At 51.4% G+C, this 13978-nt stretch overlaps 3 protein-coding genes across 3 annotated transcripts; all 3 read right to left on the reverse strand.

Annotated features, from left to right (window-relative positions):
• Nucleotides 1-708: 708 nt before the first annotated feature.
• TRIREDRAFT_70994 (uncharacterized protein) lies at nt 709-2621 on the reverse strand (the record flags this gene model as incomplete). Its single annotated transcript, XM_006969869.1, has 3 exons — nt 709-1576; nt 1653-2040; nt 2111-2621. 3 exons carry the CDS (start codon nt 2619-2621, stop codon nt 709-711), a joined length of 1767 nt encoding a protein of 588 aa, XP_006969931.1.
• A 1426-nt stretch (nt 2622-4047) lies between these two features.
• On the reverse strand, nt 4048-6121 carry TRIREDRAFT_82626 (uncharacterized protein; the record flags this gene model as incomplete). Its single annotated transcript, XM_006969870.1, has 3 exons — nt 5641-6121; nt 5324-5582; nt 4048-5253 (listed from the first exon to the last, which is right to left on the reverse strand). The coding sequence occupies exons 1-3, from the start codon at nt 6057-6059 to the stop codon at nt 4048-4050; spliced, it is 1884 nt and encodes a 627-aa protein (XP_006969932.1). The 5' UTR covers nt 6060-6121.
• Nucleotides 6122-7635: 1514 nt separating this feature from the next.
• TRIREDRAFT_71005 (non-ribosomal peptide synthetase) lies at nt 7636-13404 on the reverse strand (the record flags this gene model as incomplete). The annotated part of the gene is made up of 1 exon (XM_006969871.1): nt 7636-13404. A coding segment is annotated over one exon (5769 nt), but the record flags the coding sequence as incomplete, so codon positions are not given.
• Nucleotides 13405-13978: the final 574 nt, after the last annotated feature.

Below are 13978 nucleotides of genomic sequence, written 5' to 3' on the forward strand. Positions count from 1 at the left end.
AGGAATGCAGCTTATCTATTTCAGTCTCAGCTGGATGGGTAGGTTCTGGCAGACAGAGGTAATTAATTGGCTGCCATGTTCCGAGTAGATCTGCAACTCTAACGCGCTTCTCATTCCTAACCTAAACTCGCTCAAGCCAAGTTCGACAGCCCCAAGCCTACAGTTCTTGATAATTCTAGATGGAAGATCACGGCTTGAGTAAGCAGGCACGTTCGCCTTTCGCAGTCCTAATAATGTGGCATAGCTGAACCTTTCCCAGCTACAGCGACGATGGCAAGATTTTAGAAGATGGAGATGAGAAACAGCTAAACAACGCCTTGGGTTGGGAATGAAAAATAGTGATGGAAGAGGGGGGATGTTGTTCATAAACAAGTACTTAAACACAACTCTGTCTTGACAACGCGTGGCAGCAGTGCCGAGTAGGCACTGCCTGGCACCTTTTGCAAGTCGCCGCATATGACTTATATGTACATAACGTGTGATGCTAAAGCTCCATATTCGCAATATGAATGTTATGAGAAATCCGAAATAAATATATAACAAAGACATTAAGCTTTACAATGAATTAAACTATTCGCAGATGGTTATGTTTCTGATATGAAGAGAGGGCGAAAGATGGGATGGCGATTATGTCGCTATACCAAATGATAGACTTCATTCAATTGAAGCGTCTGGCTCGAGAAGCGGCTTGTGCATGCTGCTCGGCAATCAACTACTCCTAAAAAGTGTTATGTTGAAAGCGGCATTAGTAATACCCTCCACCTCATCACCTTTTCCATAACTGAAAATGAAATCACCTATGCTGTGGAAGTCATACGCGGCTCGATCCAGCTGGAACCATGACTGGCAGCTACCATCCTTTGCAACCAGCCTGGCGTCCTGAGCAGACTGTTCTTTGGCAGTCCTGGTCTCATAAACCGCTCGCCATGACCTTTTCTTGGTGCCATCATGTGTTTGCCCAACGAGATTGGTTGGATATAGCCGAGCGTCGACGTAGGAACTTTCAGGAAGAGATCCCTCGCCGAGAGAAAGAGCATCCAGACTGTACAGATCCGGGTGATGAAGAACGTCAAAGTCTCGGACGATGAATCGCTTGATGACGAGAGTGTTTCCCGCGTCAATGCTCAGGAGAAGGCTCGAATTTGTCGTTTCATCTGAGTATGTACCCACGAAACCCCCCTTTCTGGCTGATGCCTCAGCTCGCCCTGCCTCATCAATCACTGGAACCAAACCCTCGACAATGGTGCTGAAGATCTCAGCAGTCGCTTCTGCGCTAACTTCGGCACCTGCAGCAAGGACCGCAAGCGAAAGGTCATAATCGGGAATCAGTCCAAGGAAGCCGTGATAGAGGCCCAGGTCGCCGCTTTTGGTATACAAGTCAACTATACGGCCGTCGGCCGTAATATGGTCGCTCCGAACAATCTCCCATGGTGCGCCGACTGAATAGCCCCAGGAAGAGGTATGGCTTCGCGGTTTCATCCATTCACGCGTGCGGCGCGGGCTCAGGAAGCGGTTGCTGAGGACCCCTTCGCCGAAAGCGATGAGATCCGAGGTGCTAGAGAACATCCCACCAGCACTACGGTAGGAACAGATGAGTGGTCGTTCGTTTTGCAGGCATACCAAGGCCAATACAGGGAAGAAGCTGGGCTTACCTCTCGAAGACACCCAATGTAGCGTTCCAGGTCGTCTCTCCAACAGGAACGAAGCCGATTTCGGGGAAAGACTGGACAAAACCATTGAACGAGGAGCTTTTCATGCCGACAACATCAAATATCCCAGTCTGAATAGCATTCATGTATGACCCGTTGATTGCAGCATCGATGACCATTCCAAGAATGGCAAAGCCAACATTGGAATATGAAGGGCTTGTGTAGGGCTGGTATATAGGTTCTCTCAACTTCAGGTCATTGATAAGATCCGCTTTCTTGCAGGGAGCAGTGCCGGGTAGCCCAGAGCAGCTCGGCCCAGTACCTTGAGGTATAGGCGGTAAGCCGATCTGTTGCCATAACCCAACGGGGAAGATGCCTAAATCCATGGCCGCTGTGTTTCAAGATCGGCCATTTAGCTTCAATGTCATAGGAAAAAACAGTAAGATGGTTGATGGGCTTACTATCAGTTGGGAGACCAGACAAGTGTGTCATCAACGAGTCCACAGTAACTTCATCCCAAGTTATTGACTCCACGGAATTAGTTAGGACAGCATCTTGCAGCTCCGGAATATACGCCAAGACGGAATCATCCATGCGAATTTCATCAATCTGCAGGGCAGCCAATGCTGGGAAAAGCTTGGATAAACTGCCAACCCTGAAAATCGTCCTCTCATTGATGTTCTTGCTTCCAATGCCGGAAAGATTGGGCGGCGTATAGTGATGAGTGAAGAGTGGCTGGTCTTCATGAACAGACTTGACAATGATGGACACACCGCTGGACTTGAGGTTTGAGGTGAAATAGGTATCGAGTGTTGCGCCCAACTTCTTAGCGGCCTTTTGGACATTTGGGTCATCACTTGGAGCTGTTGGTGGCGGAAGAACTTGACCGAGGGGGGGACAGGTGCGTGCCATGACAGAGATCGGGAAAGGAAATACAGCTAAAGCTGCTAGAGGGCTGAGAAAGTGCTTCATAGCTGAAAAAGCTGAGGCTGAAAAAGCTGAGGCGAGAAAGGTGTAAGCTGCTATAGCGACTTACTGCTGAGGCCCAGTAAGAAATGGACTTAGATGGGACTTGGGCACCGTAAGTGACTTATATAGACAGAGCAGCCAATCCTGCAGAAAATATAAGGGGCAGCCAGTCAAACTTGAATGTGTGATCCCGAGAGAGACGCGTTGAGGTTCACAACCACAGCTTGCGAAAAATCATCGCCAACTGCAGCTACAACTCTACACTGAGCCTCGATAAACAGCCACTGTCACTGACGTCCCTGGCGTGGCTCAGCAGAGGTGGTATAGATACATAGCCCTGCCTGAAGAAGAAAAGGAAACATGCAAGCTCCTACGCTAGCTTCGCTGTCGACGGCTACGAACCCCCAGTCCACCTGGGGTTTGCCCTTTGACCATGCAAGTTCACAAGCAGGGGATCCAAATTAACTTGTAAAAAATCAGCCTTGAAGTAGTGAACCCATCGCAAAACCATCTCAAAACGTCAGCATGCTTTCAGTAGCTCAGTAGCATAGCAAGAGGGCGCGTCCCAGCTTTCAGCAATGCGTCGTTGCAAGGCACACTGTTGCGGAAGAGTTCACTTGCAAATACAGCCCGAAAGGCGGGCGGCGAAGTGGGGCGCCAGCAAATGTGCTGCAAGTTGAACAGACACATATGGGAAGCCATTTGTCATCCGCCACAGCATGTCGGGGATCAAAGCGTGGCCCTGATTTCTACATCCCGGTATAGTAATGATCAAGGACCAAATAGGCGTGAAGCTCTCCTCGGATCCCAGAGGTAATTCATCCACGACAGATCCGACACATTGAGTATCTAGCGAGCTATTTATGCTCGGTTCTGAAAGCTTGCTGGAGCTTGATCTTTTTTGACAAGGCATCTTCATTCACTGACTAACTCCATGCGGAAAGTCAGAGTCACTTTTTCAATGACATACCTTGCTAACCATCATCAATATCTGCTAATTGGTATATCGCATCCATGGTAGTCGGAGCCTTAGCCGCGGGGGCTAATGAAGGGGCCACGAAGGAATCCTGAACAGGATGATGTAGAGAAGAAAATCCATGGCGACTGTTTACAGACTCGATGTCTCAGTGCCGATATTCGTGAAAAAAAGCACCAGGTACCATGATTCCAATATTCGACCAGAATGCCCTCCGTTGTACATTGCAACAGGACGAACTACGCGACTTTCAATAGTCGTTGCGGTTGCTCGATATTCAAAGAAAAGGGCCATCCAATAGTTGTTAAAGTAAGCAAAACGGCATGTAAATATGTAAGAGCATTTAGAGGGCTGCTTTGGACAACATAACCAAACAGTCTCCCTGGGACTCCTTTCTGAACTTGGTCGTCGTAGGTACCTTGGTTCGGATGGGCTACTCTGAGAATAAGTGTCTCATTTTCGCAAGACCAAGACAATATAAGCCAGCAATCGGTATCCAGCAATAATCCCAACCATAATGCCGAACCATGTTCCTTCTTCTCCGGGCTTAATACTGAACTGGCGTAAGACGTCGACCCCGCGAATCTTGCCTATAGAGTTCAAGTCGCTAGGGTAGCTGCACTGGTAGTGTCCCTTGGCAATCTTGTCACACGAATAACTTCGGCGTCCAAACTCGTTAACCATCATGCCCTGGAAAACGTAGGCTTGATAGTCGATATAGTGGAAGACGTACTTCCAGAAGGGGTTCAATATGTCCATTGGGACTAGAAACCCATTGACGCACATCCAGAGTCCGTTGGCAAAGGCTGTGGTTGCCAACGCAACAACAAATATGTTGAAGATGGAGGACACAAGTACGACCAAAGACTCGGCCGCAACAAGGTCCAAGAAGAGCCAAAGAACCCAAGTGAAGAAAGCAGATGCGGAAGGGCGAAAGTTGGACATCCAGTATGTGATGATCGAAAAGAGTAGGGAAATGATGAAGAGGAAGGGCAGACCAATTACAAAGTTGGCTATCATGAACGAAAGGGGCGTGACCAGGCCATTAGCGCGCTCCTGTCGAAAGGTGTTGAGATCTTCGAGGAATGCCGGCACATATGCCACCGCCATAAAGGACATGAAGGCACCACCGAAGAAGATGGCATTGATCAGAGGCTGTATGTATGCTTGCTCGGTCTTGAGCCGCAGAAAGACGGTGCCCATAAGGATAGCCAAGCCAAGATACATGGCGATTCGAATACCGTAGGCCATGACATCTCGGTACGACTTGATCCAAGAGCGATGGACAAGTATGATGGGAGTACGCCATGATGTTGACCGCGGAATCTTGATGTCTGAAGATGAGGACGTGCCCTCTACGGTCTTCTGAATCGCCGTATCAAGTTCTCGACTATTGGCTGATGACTTCCAAGCCTGGCAGATGTGACTTGTGCGGCGGCGGATCTCGCCATTCTTGTCGAGGTCTGTGTTGACGAGATCGATAAAGAAGTCTGCCGAATTTGTCTCGGCGGGAATCGGGTAGCCTATCGTGCTGAAGTATGCCGTGGCCTCTCCAACGCGACCGAAATAGCAGGTCAGTCCGCCAGATAGCAGGTACAGCTTGTCAAATTGCTGGAACGTTGCGGATGATGGCTGGTGAATGGATGCTATGGTGATGAGCTGGTCGTCGGATCAGCTGAGCTCAGAAACATGCCTCTCATTTCATTCAGAGTATTTCATTGACTCTCACTTTGTTTTTGCGCGTAATCTCTTTGATGTAAGTGCACACTTCAAGGCTGAGAGCGGCGTCCAGTCCACTCGTTGGTTCATCCAGAAAGATGATTCTCGGGCTTGTCACCAACCGGCTGGCGACGCCGAGTCGCTTCTTCTGGCCACCACTCAAGCCCTTTTTGATCGGTGTGCCGACAATGGTATGTGCCTGGGCTTGTAGGCCAAAGGCGGCTATGAGAGCATCGACCCGTCTCAAGGCTTCTATTCTACTAATCGTACTTCATTTCAGCACGTCAGAAGGGCGTTAGATAGCAGTGATATTCCAGGATCACCTACTGTGGAAGCGAGAGTCGCGCCGCAAACACCACAGTCTCTCTGACCGTCAGGCTGCCGATCAACGCATCTTCTTGCTCGACGTAGGCTGACAAATCACGGATCTCCTGGAGAGATGCCGTATGGCCATTGACAAGGATATTTCCAGCAGTCGTTGCATTTGCTGCTGCGGCCCGGTGCGCGAGTGCATTTAGAAGCGTGGTCTTGCCAGAGCCGCTAGGTCCTAGGATGGCGAGCATTTCTCCCGCACACACATTGCCCGTTGCGTTGGAAAGTATCGACAAAGGCGCTCTGGTATTCCGGTCTTGGACAATCACCTCGAGGTTGCTCCAGGTAAAGGATGTAACCGTATCGTTGACCAGATGTGCATTCTCCGTAACATTCATCTCCAAGTCTGTCCCGGCGGCTGCCGTTTCGTTCATCTCGTAGTCATGAGCGCCGGCTGTCGCAGACGTCTTCGACCCCGCCAATTGGCCATCTACTCTGCTTTGCATTTCCCAGGTTGATAGAGCAGCGAAGCCGAGTCGACTTGCGCCGCGGATTAGACTCCTGAAGCGAGAAGTTGCTGTCTCTGAAGAATCACTGTCGTCTCGTCTGTGGAAGGCCTTTTAAAAGGCAGACAACGTGCCTGAGTACAGGCTGGCTTGACGGAGGGGAATGGGCATCCGGTGGACTTCGCCGCACGTCGCCGAAGGCTGTGCGACAACCACTCACTCGGATACATTCAGCGGAGGATTGCTGTTTGACGCCCAAACGTGAGATCTAGGCCCTGCAGGCGATGTCAGCGGCCTCTAAAAGCGCGATTCTGATTCGGCATTGGTGAGCGACACTTGGCAAGGCTCGCATTTGATCGTCTCTGAGGTGCCCACATGCAGATTCACGGGCTTTCTAATCGGCGACCAAATATATCATTGCACCAGTCAGCATTCAGTGCCAGAATGAGGCGTTGGTTTCTAGCCTGTTGCTATCCTCGTTGGGTGGTCTTCCGCGCTGGATGCGACACCAGGAGATACAGTGTTCCGCCCCGCGGCAATATGGAATGCAAACGTTCCAAGATTGGATGCCCAGTGTGTGAATCCAGCGAACATCTCTGCCTGCAGTCTGCAAGGTAGCAGATTCCAGGACGAAAGGAGCACACCTAAGCTCCTCAAGACATTTAGAAGACTATCTCTGGAGGTACCCAGAGCTGGTAGGGAAACTTGGGGCTTTCCCAGTCACTGGATTTGTCCTTTGTAGATTCTGTTTAGGTAGGTAATCGACGTTCTTTGCTCGCAACTTGATACTAATTACAGCTACGTTAAATGCTTCAAGATTGCCGTACCCTCACTTCACCCCTTTGTCCTCGTTCGACTCATTTCAGGTCTTGTCAGAACATGGAATGCGAAGTAGCACCTTGGGACCTTGGTTTATCTCGTCACCGCCTCTATGCTGCCTGGTCTGTCCACGAATGCTTCACATTAATGAACGTTTCTCAAGGTAGCATCGGAATTTAGGCAGAGGCGAATCCAGATGCAGGCTGCATTGATATTGTGCGAGGCCGAGCTCAAAGACCAGCTGCCGGCTCGGACTGGGCGCTCTGGAGGCCACTCTGCCTAGGCATCGCTCCAGTCGATCTATTTCGACCAACTACATAAGGTAAACAAATACCCCGCCCGCGAGGCGAGCATGCAGAGTGAGCGGACCGGGGCATGCGACAATCTCGATGTGTCCCGCCATCATCAGCTATGCGAGGCGTATTTGATCACAGCAGGCACACCATCCGATGGCATTCATTGTGTGGATTACGAATGCTCCATGCGGCCTTCATGGGAGCACTTTGACTATGACCTCCCCCGTTGCGCTTCGGTCGGTTGAAAGGGAATTAGTGAAATGAGAAACTGCAAACTTTTTTCTATGTATCTTTTTCGTGCAAATGAAGGTTGCAAGCCTCGTACAGCCTGGTCTAGATAGAACATCTCACAACGCCGGCCAGCTTAGCGGGTAATGGGCAAATACTATCTAATACACCTCAAGCAGAGTCTGCTCCGTCGCCGATCTGACGACCTCTTCCACCGCAAGAGCCAATTGCTCGAGCATGGAGTCCACAAGGGCCAAATCTGCCTGGCTTCCGACGACCCCGACGTTGAGTTTTCCGTTCTTGAAGAACGACACAATCTTCAAAGGATAAGCGGCGTCGCCATGGGGGTTGAGAATTTCGACCCGGCAACTTCCATTGGCAAAAGGCATATAGTCAAAGTCTTCAAAATCTTGATGGTGCACAATAGAGTCGAAGAACTTCGCCCCTGAGGCCCAAGCGGGACATTTTGAAGCGATTTTTCGAAAGCCGATAAAGTCGTGAGCCGCGGATTCTGCAGTCTGCCTCTGGACAAAATGCAAAAGGTCAATTGCAGACCATTGTCGTCTGAAATTGATTCGAATGGGCGTGAACTGATAGCACGGGCCAATGATGTTCTCGACGTTTGCTAGGTCGATGCCACGACCTGATGTAACTCCTCCAAACGAAACGTCCAGCGTGCGGAGTCGGCGAGCGACTACCAGGGCAAAGGCCGCGGTGAGAACACTGGCTGCTGTAATGCTCTCGGGTGGTTTCGAAACCGCGGTCTGTGCCGACTTGAAAACGGCTATGTCTCTATGATTGGCCGACTGGCCGGGCAAGATCGAAAGCATCGAGCCATTCAGAAGAGCGCTCCAGTAATCCAGAGCCTTGTCTTGCATGCGCTGATTCTGAGTTTGCGCCACATAAGCTGAGAAGGGTTCAGACTTGACGACTTGCCCTCCAGTATATAGCAATTCGAGATCTCGAAGCAATCTGGGCAGGGAAACTCCATCATATTGGGCGTGCGACAGTCCCAGGACGAGGCAACATTTACCATCACTGGCCTGGACGAAGTAGAACTTCACAAAAGGAGATCCAAGCGGCACGTCAGACTCAATATCATCCGTGCATATGCTGGCAACACACTCATCAAGAGCCATGTCTGTGGTCCGTATAGTCACTGGAACATGTAATTTGTCGAGAACCACCTGGAAAATGGTTGCATTATGCTCAACAAATACTGTGCGCAGAATGTCATGGCTTTCGAGGAGATCGGAGCAGGCACGCAGTAACGTGGACTGGTTGATGAATGCCTGGTCGAAATAAAGCATCGTATATTGCATAGAGGTGCGTGGTTTCTGAATCGTTGCTCTCACATCCAATGCCTGAGAGTCTGTGACGATGAGAACGTCTTTGATCACCCAGGACGGATCAGAAAGCTTTGGGCGAATGTACTCTGACAGAAAGAGATCAACGTCAATTGAGCCCAGAGTTGCAAACGCTCTGTAAGGCTCGGCTTCCTGGTTTGACAGTTGGTTTACCTTCAGAACTCTGGCAGCATCACCGAGACGCATATTCTGAAAGATTGCCGCTACACTCAAACTGTGTCCTTGCTTTCGGAGGCTAGATGTGAGCTTCATGGCAGACACCGAGTCCCCACCGAGCCGAAAGAAGTTGTCGTCAACATCGATTTGATCCATGCTGATTCCCAGTACGGCGGCCCAGGCAGATCGTAGGATATTCTCTGAGAGTGTCAAATTGGCTGGGGCCAAGGTCTTTTCCCATTCCCTGCAAAGGCCCTCGTGAAGCTGCGCTATGACTGCTGAGGGTATCTTCAAAGCAAGTTGATTGACCAAGCCGTGGTCTACTTGCCCCATTGTCATGGGAATCTCATGGATGGGGATGTAGGCAGAAGGCACCATGTGCGATGGGAAAGAGTTCTGAATGAACTTGTCGAGCCTCTTCAGCGAAACTGCTAAGCTGGTGGGAATAGTTGAGTGTATATAGGTTTCCCATATCTCTGCATCGGACGCCGTGCAGCTTATTCTGATGTCCTCTGACAAGAGCGCATCGCCGGGCTCATTCCATGACTGCGGCTCAATGAAGACAAGCAGCCCTTCCTTGTAAGACTGCCCATCAGTCTCGGAACGATATATAGCCGCGGCAGCACGGCATGATGGCGGCAGAAATTGCGAGAATTGAGCCTCGAAACCATGAACATCTACTGCATGGCCATTGACTGGGGCAATGTGTTCAGCTCGGCCTATGAACAGCAGCTGGCCGTCCTCACGTAATTTGACAATATCCCCTGTCGGTTGCAGTTGACTTGCTCGGCCAGGGACTTCAAAGCTTCCGGCCAGGAGCCAAGCGGGTGGTTCGATGGTTTCTGTTGTCGACATAGATGGACCTTCGAGCCAAAGATCACCAGCACACCCTATCGGTGCTAGAAGGGAAGGGTTTCCCGGGTAGCAAACCCAAGGAACTAGAAATGGGGGATATACACACCCCGGCTGTATATCCGCAGCGGCTCGTAGTTTCTTTGACGATTTGTCAAAGGACACGGGAGCTTCTCGATTGAAACGCCAAATTTGGCTCAGCTCGGTGGCTGGGAGACACGATATCTCGCCGACGGGTGCGTTGGGGTCTTTCATGAGCTGCGAGCAAGCCGTTTCCAATTGTGCAAGGATCCGCTTCATCAGACAAATCTCGATCAGGCTGCTGTCAAAGCTTGCACACACTCGAAAGCCATCGGCATTCATACCACAGGCCAGCATCAGCGGATAGGGGTTGAAGTGCAGTGCTTCTCGAACAACATCCCCCTGCTCAAAGCCAAGATCGGTGCCGTCATACTCCGGCTCCGGTTGTATCACCAATCCCGTTCCAGCTTCGCAAGCATGCTGGGCATCCTGGCTCACTTTTCTGATATGCTGCATACCCATATGTTGATACGGAGTGCGGGAAAGAATGCTGCGCTGCACGGCCTTCAGATACTCCCTGACAGACATCGCCCTGTCGATGCGAATGCGAATTGGCACCGTAGCAATGAGTGGACCAATGATTTCTTCGACTCCCTGCAATGAGATATCGCGCCCAGTGAGCGTTTCCCCGAAGACGACGTCATCGCTCGCAGTGAACTGAGACGCTACCAGGGCCCAGGCGCCACGAATCACGGTTGCCAACGTGAATGGAAACCCGGCCGTTGTCGTGATGGGTATCTGACGCTCCAGGACAGTGTCTGCCTTTGGGAGGAAATCTCTGGAGGGTAAGGCTGGGAATTGAGCGCCGACAGCACCGTCAAGTTCCTGTCGCCAAAACTGCTGCATCGCCGCCTGGTCTGTGTCCCGCACGTATCTGACAAAGTCTCGCATATGTGCCTGCGTCCGCTGTTTTGGTGTTGTCTCACTGCGTTGCAAGGCTTGACGGACCTTTTCCAGTACGATGGGCTCAGACCACCCATCATAGAGAACGTGATGGACAGTCCAGACCATATACCTCTTGCCGTCGGTGTCGTGATGTACAATAGCAAACCGGCTTAAGCTCTGCCCGAGATCCATACGCCGAGCCCTGTCGCCCTCAAGGTATTGCGCGAGATCAGTCGCATGATCCCAGGCAATGTTCTCTTTCAGAACAACTTGTTGAAGCCCCGGATCCTGTAGCTGGGCCAAGCGAGTGCGCAGTATGGGAGTCGCCTCGACCACTGACTCCCATGCCTGTTTCCAGTCATGCAGCGCTATATTCGGTGGGATACAAGCAACCCTTTGTGCAATGTACGGCTCGGTTGATTTGAGAGAAAACGTGAACAATGACTCTTGAGTCGGAGTAGAGGGGTAGATATCTTGAATAGCTGCTTCTGTGGTGGCACACGCGAGTGACGCTTCCCTGCGGGCACTGCTGGCAAGCTGGGATATCATGGAGAACGCGGGAACAGTCGCAGCTGTACCGCAGTCACATGGGAAGACCACGCTTGCCATTTCCTGGAGGGTGGGATTGGCAAACATTCCAGAGACGCTGAGGTCGAGCCCTTGGTCTCTACACAATGACACCAATCTCATTGCTGCCAAGCTGTTGCCGCCTAGTGCAAAGAAATTATCCTCTAAGGCAACTTCGTCTTCGTTCAATCTCAGCACGGATGCCCAAGCTTGGCGCAGCCTTTGCTCGAGGTCGTTCAAGGCTCTCGATGCCGTGTCCTTGATACCTCTGTCAAGGCGTCGCAGGTCCACAGTGGTGCCAAATTCTCTGAGTCGCTTGCGATCAATCTTGCCCGATATCAGTGTTGGGATGTAGTTGACGGGAATGAATGCAGTCGGAACCATGTATCGGGGCAAAACGCTTGCGATATCGGTGACAGCTTTGGTCACAGTTTCACGGAGCCCTCTAGGTAGCTCAAATAGCTCCAACTGTCGATTGTCGGTTGCCTTTCCGTTCTGGGTAGCGACAAATGCAACCAAAGTCGGCTGGGATCCAGATCCAGACGGCGTAATGACCTCAGCTACTACACCAGCTTCTGAAGGCAGCCTGGCCTTGAGCTGACTCTCAATCTCCCCCAACTCGACACGCTGCCCACGCAGTTTGACCTGTGTGTCTTTCCTCCCCACGAACACGATCTCGCCAGACTCATCTGGGGCGTATTTTCCAAGATCTCCAGTCTTGTACAAGCGACCATGACGACCCGCGTATTGAGCATGGCCTACCACGAGCCATGAGGGATCCTGAATGAAAGCAGCGGCAGTCTTCTCCGGATCATTGAGGTAGCCTTGACCGACAATCGGACCCTCGACAAGCAACTCGCCGACTGCGCCCACCGGCAACAAGGCTTCATGGTCCTGAGGGTCGACGATCCAGATCGCTGCGCCATTGCCAGGTCCAATTGTGATGTAGTCGCTGGTCTTGGCCGCGTTGCTGTTCACGGTGCAGCCGATGGTGCATTCACAGGGGCCATACCCGATGATGATCCTAGTATATTGGCCCCAAAACGCGACATCGCTCGCTGAAGCGGCTTCACCGCCGAGCCCAAGGCCTTCAAGCGATGCAATAACTTCCAAGTCCAGTATGCGAGCAACGGAAGGAGTGAGGCCAGCATAATTGACTCTCATTCGTCGCATCGCCGTGTTGATATCGTTGAGTCGCTCGTCGTCTGACGGAATACACAGGCAACCTCCGTTGGCCAAGGTGAGAATCATGCTGTCGATGCTGACATCAAACGCGTATGACGCGAAATCGAGAACTCTGGAGCCTTCGCTGTAACCAACTGCCTTGGCACGGGGGAAAGCGCTGCTTGAATAGCTTCTGTGCGATATCTGGACGCCTTTTGGGGTGCCGGTGCTTCCAGAGGTGAAGATGATGTACATGAGACTGGAAGGTGGTACAGGTGGCAAGGCTGGAAGGAGCTGTAAGCTTTGAAGGGGGGTAAATGTATCCTCCTCCAGGATGATGTGGTTGCCATGGGGCAGAATATTCCTGCTGAAGCCGAACTGCTTGCGAGACACAATCATCATCCTCGCATTGACTTGTTCAGCCATATTTTGTAAGCGGGCAATGGGAAGTGCCGGATCCATCATGACCATGGTGCCTCCTGCTTTCATCACCGCAAGAACCGCGACCACCGTCCACCTCGATTTCTCGAAACAGATTGGCAGGAAGTCATCTGTCTCGACGCCTTTCTGCCTCAATAGGTAGGCTAATAACGTCGAGTATCGATTGACTTCGCGGTACGACAAGCTGCCATCCCAAGACTGGATGGCTGTCTTGTCCGGGATCTCATTGGCGCGCTCGGCTACGATATCGTGCATACAGCAGTCGTATGTCAGAGGTAACTCATGGTTCCACCCCCAGATCTGATCCAGATCAAGAAGGTTGGGCCGGAGAAGCTCTTCGATTGATGCGTCAGGGTCCGAGATACACAGCTTGCTGATATGAACCAGCGCCTGAACGTATCGTTCGATTACATGTTGTGAGATATTGCTTCGAAGCTGTGGGGCGCGTATGTGTAGCTGGTCGGCCTCATGATGTACTTCGATGTAGGGGATTTCCTGTTCATGCGATTATCAATCATAGGGCTTCATCGTGGGAATTCTCTTGTTGGGCGAACCTCGGTCTTGTTCTCGCCTGCTTCTCTCGATGGGCACCCAGTGCTCAAAACTAGTGAGACGGGGCCAAGATGCGCGTCGTGAGAGACTGTCTTGATGCCACTTCTGCATCCAAAGATGGCCGCGGTGGCTTGCCTGATGGTGCTCTTAAAGTTGCCTATCACCTCGTCTGTAGACAGAGTTCCGCTGGATAAAGTACGCCTGTCCTCGATTTCTCGTGTTCGGTACATCCAATCATAGCTTGCTTGCCTGTCTTCTTTAACCCTCAGAAGAACGATGAGCCATGACAAAAGCAATATCTCATCCTTCATCCCAGTCGGATTGCATGACTGCTCAGACAATAATCCGGGGAGCTTGACAATGGCCAGACTGCGCATCATCTCCCCCGGAAGTTTTGGCGTTCCGTTCATGGTGTCCATCTGCAGCTAACGAGGGGAAC

Source organism: Trichoderma reesei (assembly GCF_000167675.1).
Source record: "Trichoderma reesei QM6a unplaced genomic scaffold TRIREscaffold_46, whole genome shotgun sequence".
NCBI classification, from domain to species: domain Eukaryota; kingdom Fungi; phylum Ascomycota; class Sordariomycetes; order Hypocreales; family Hypocreaceae; genus Trichoderma; species Trichoderma reesei.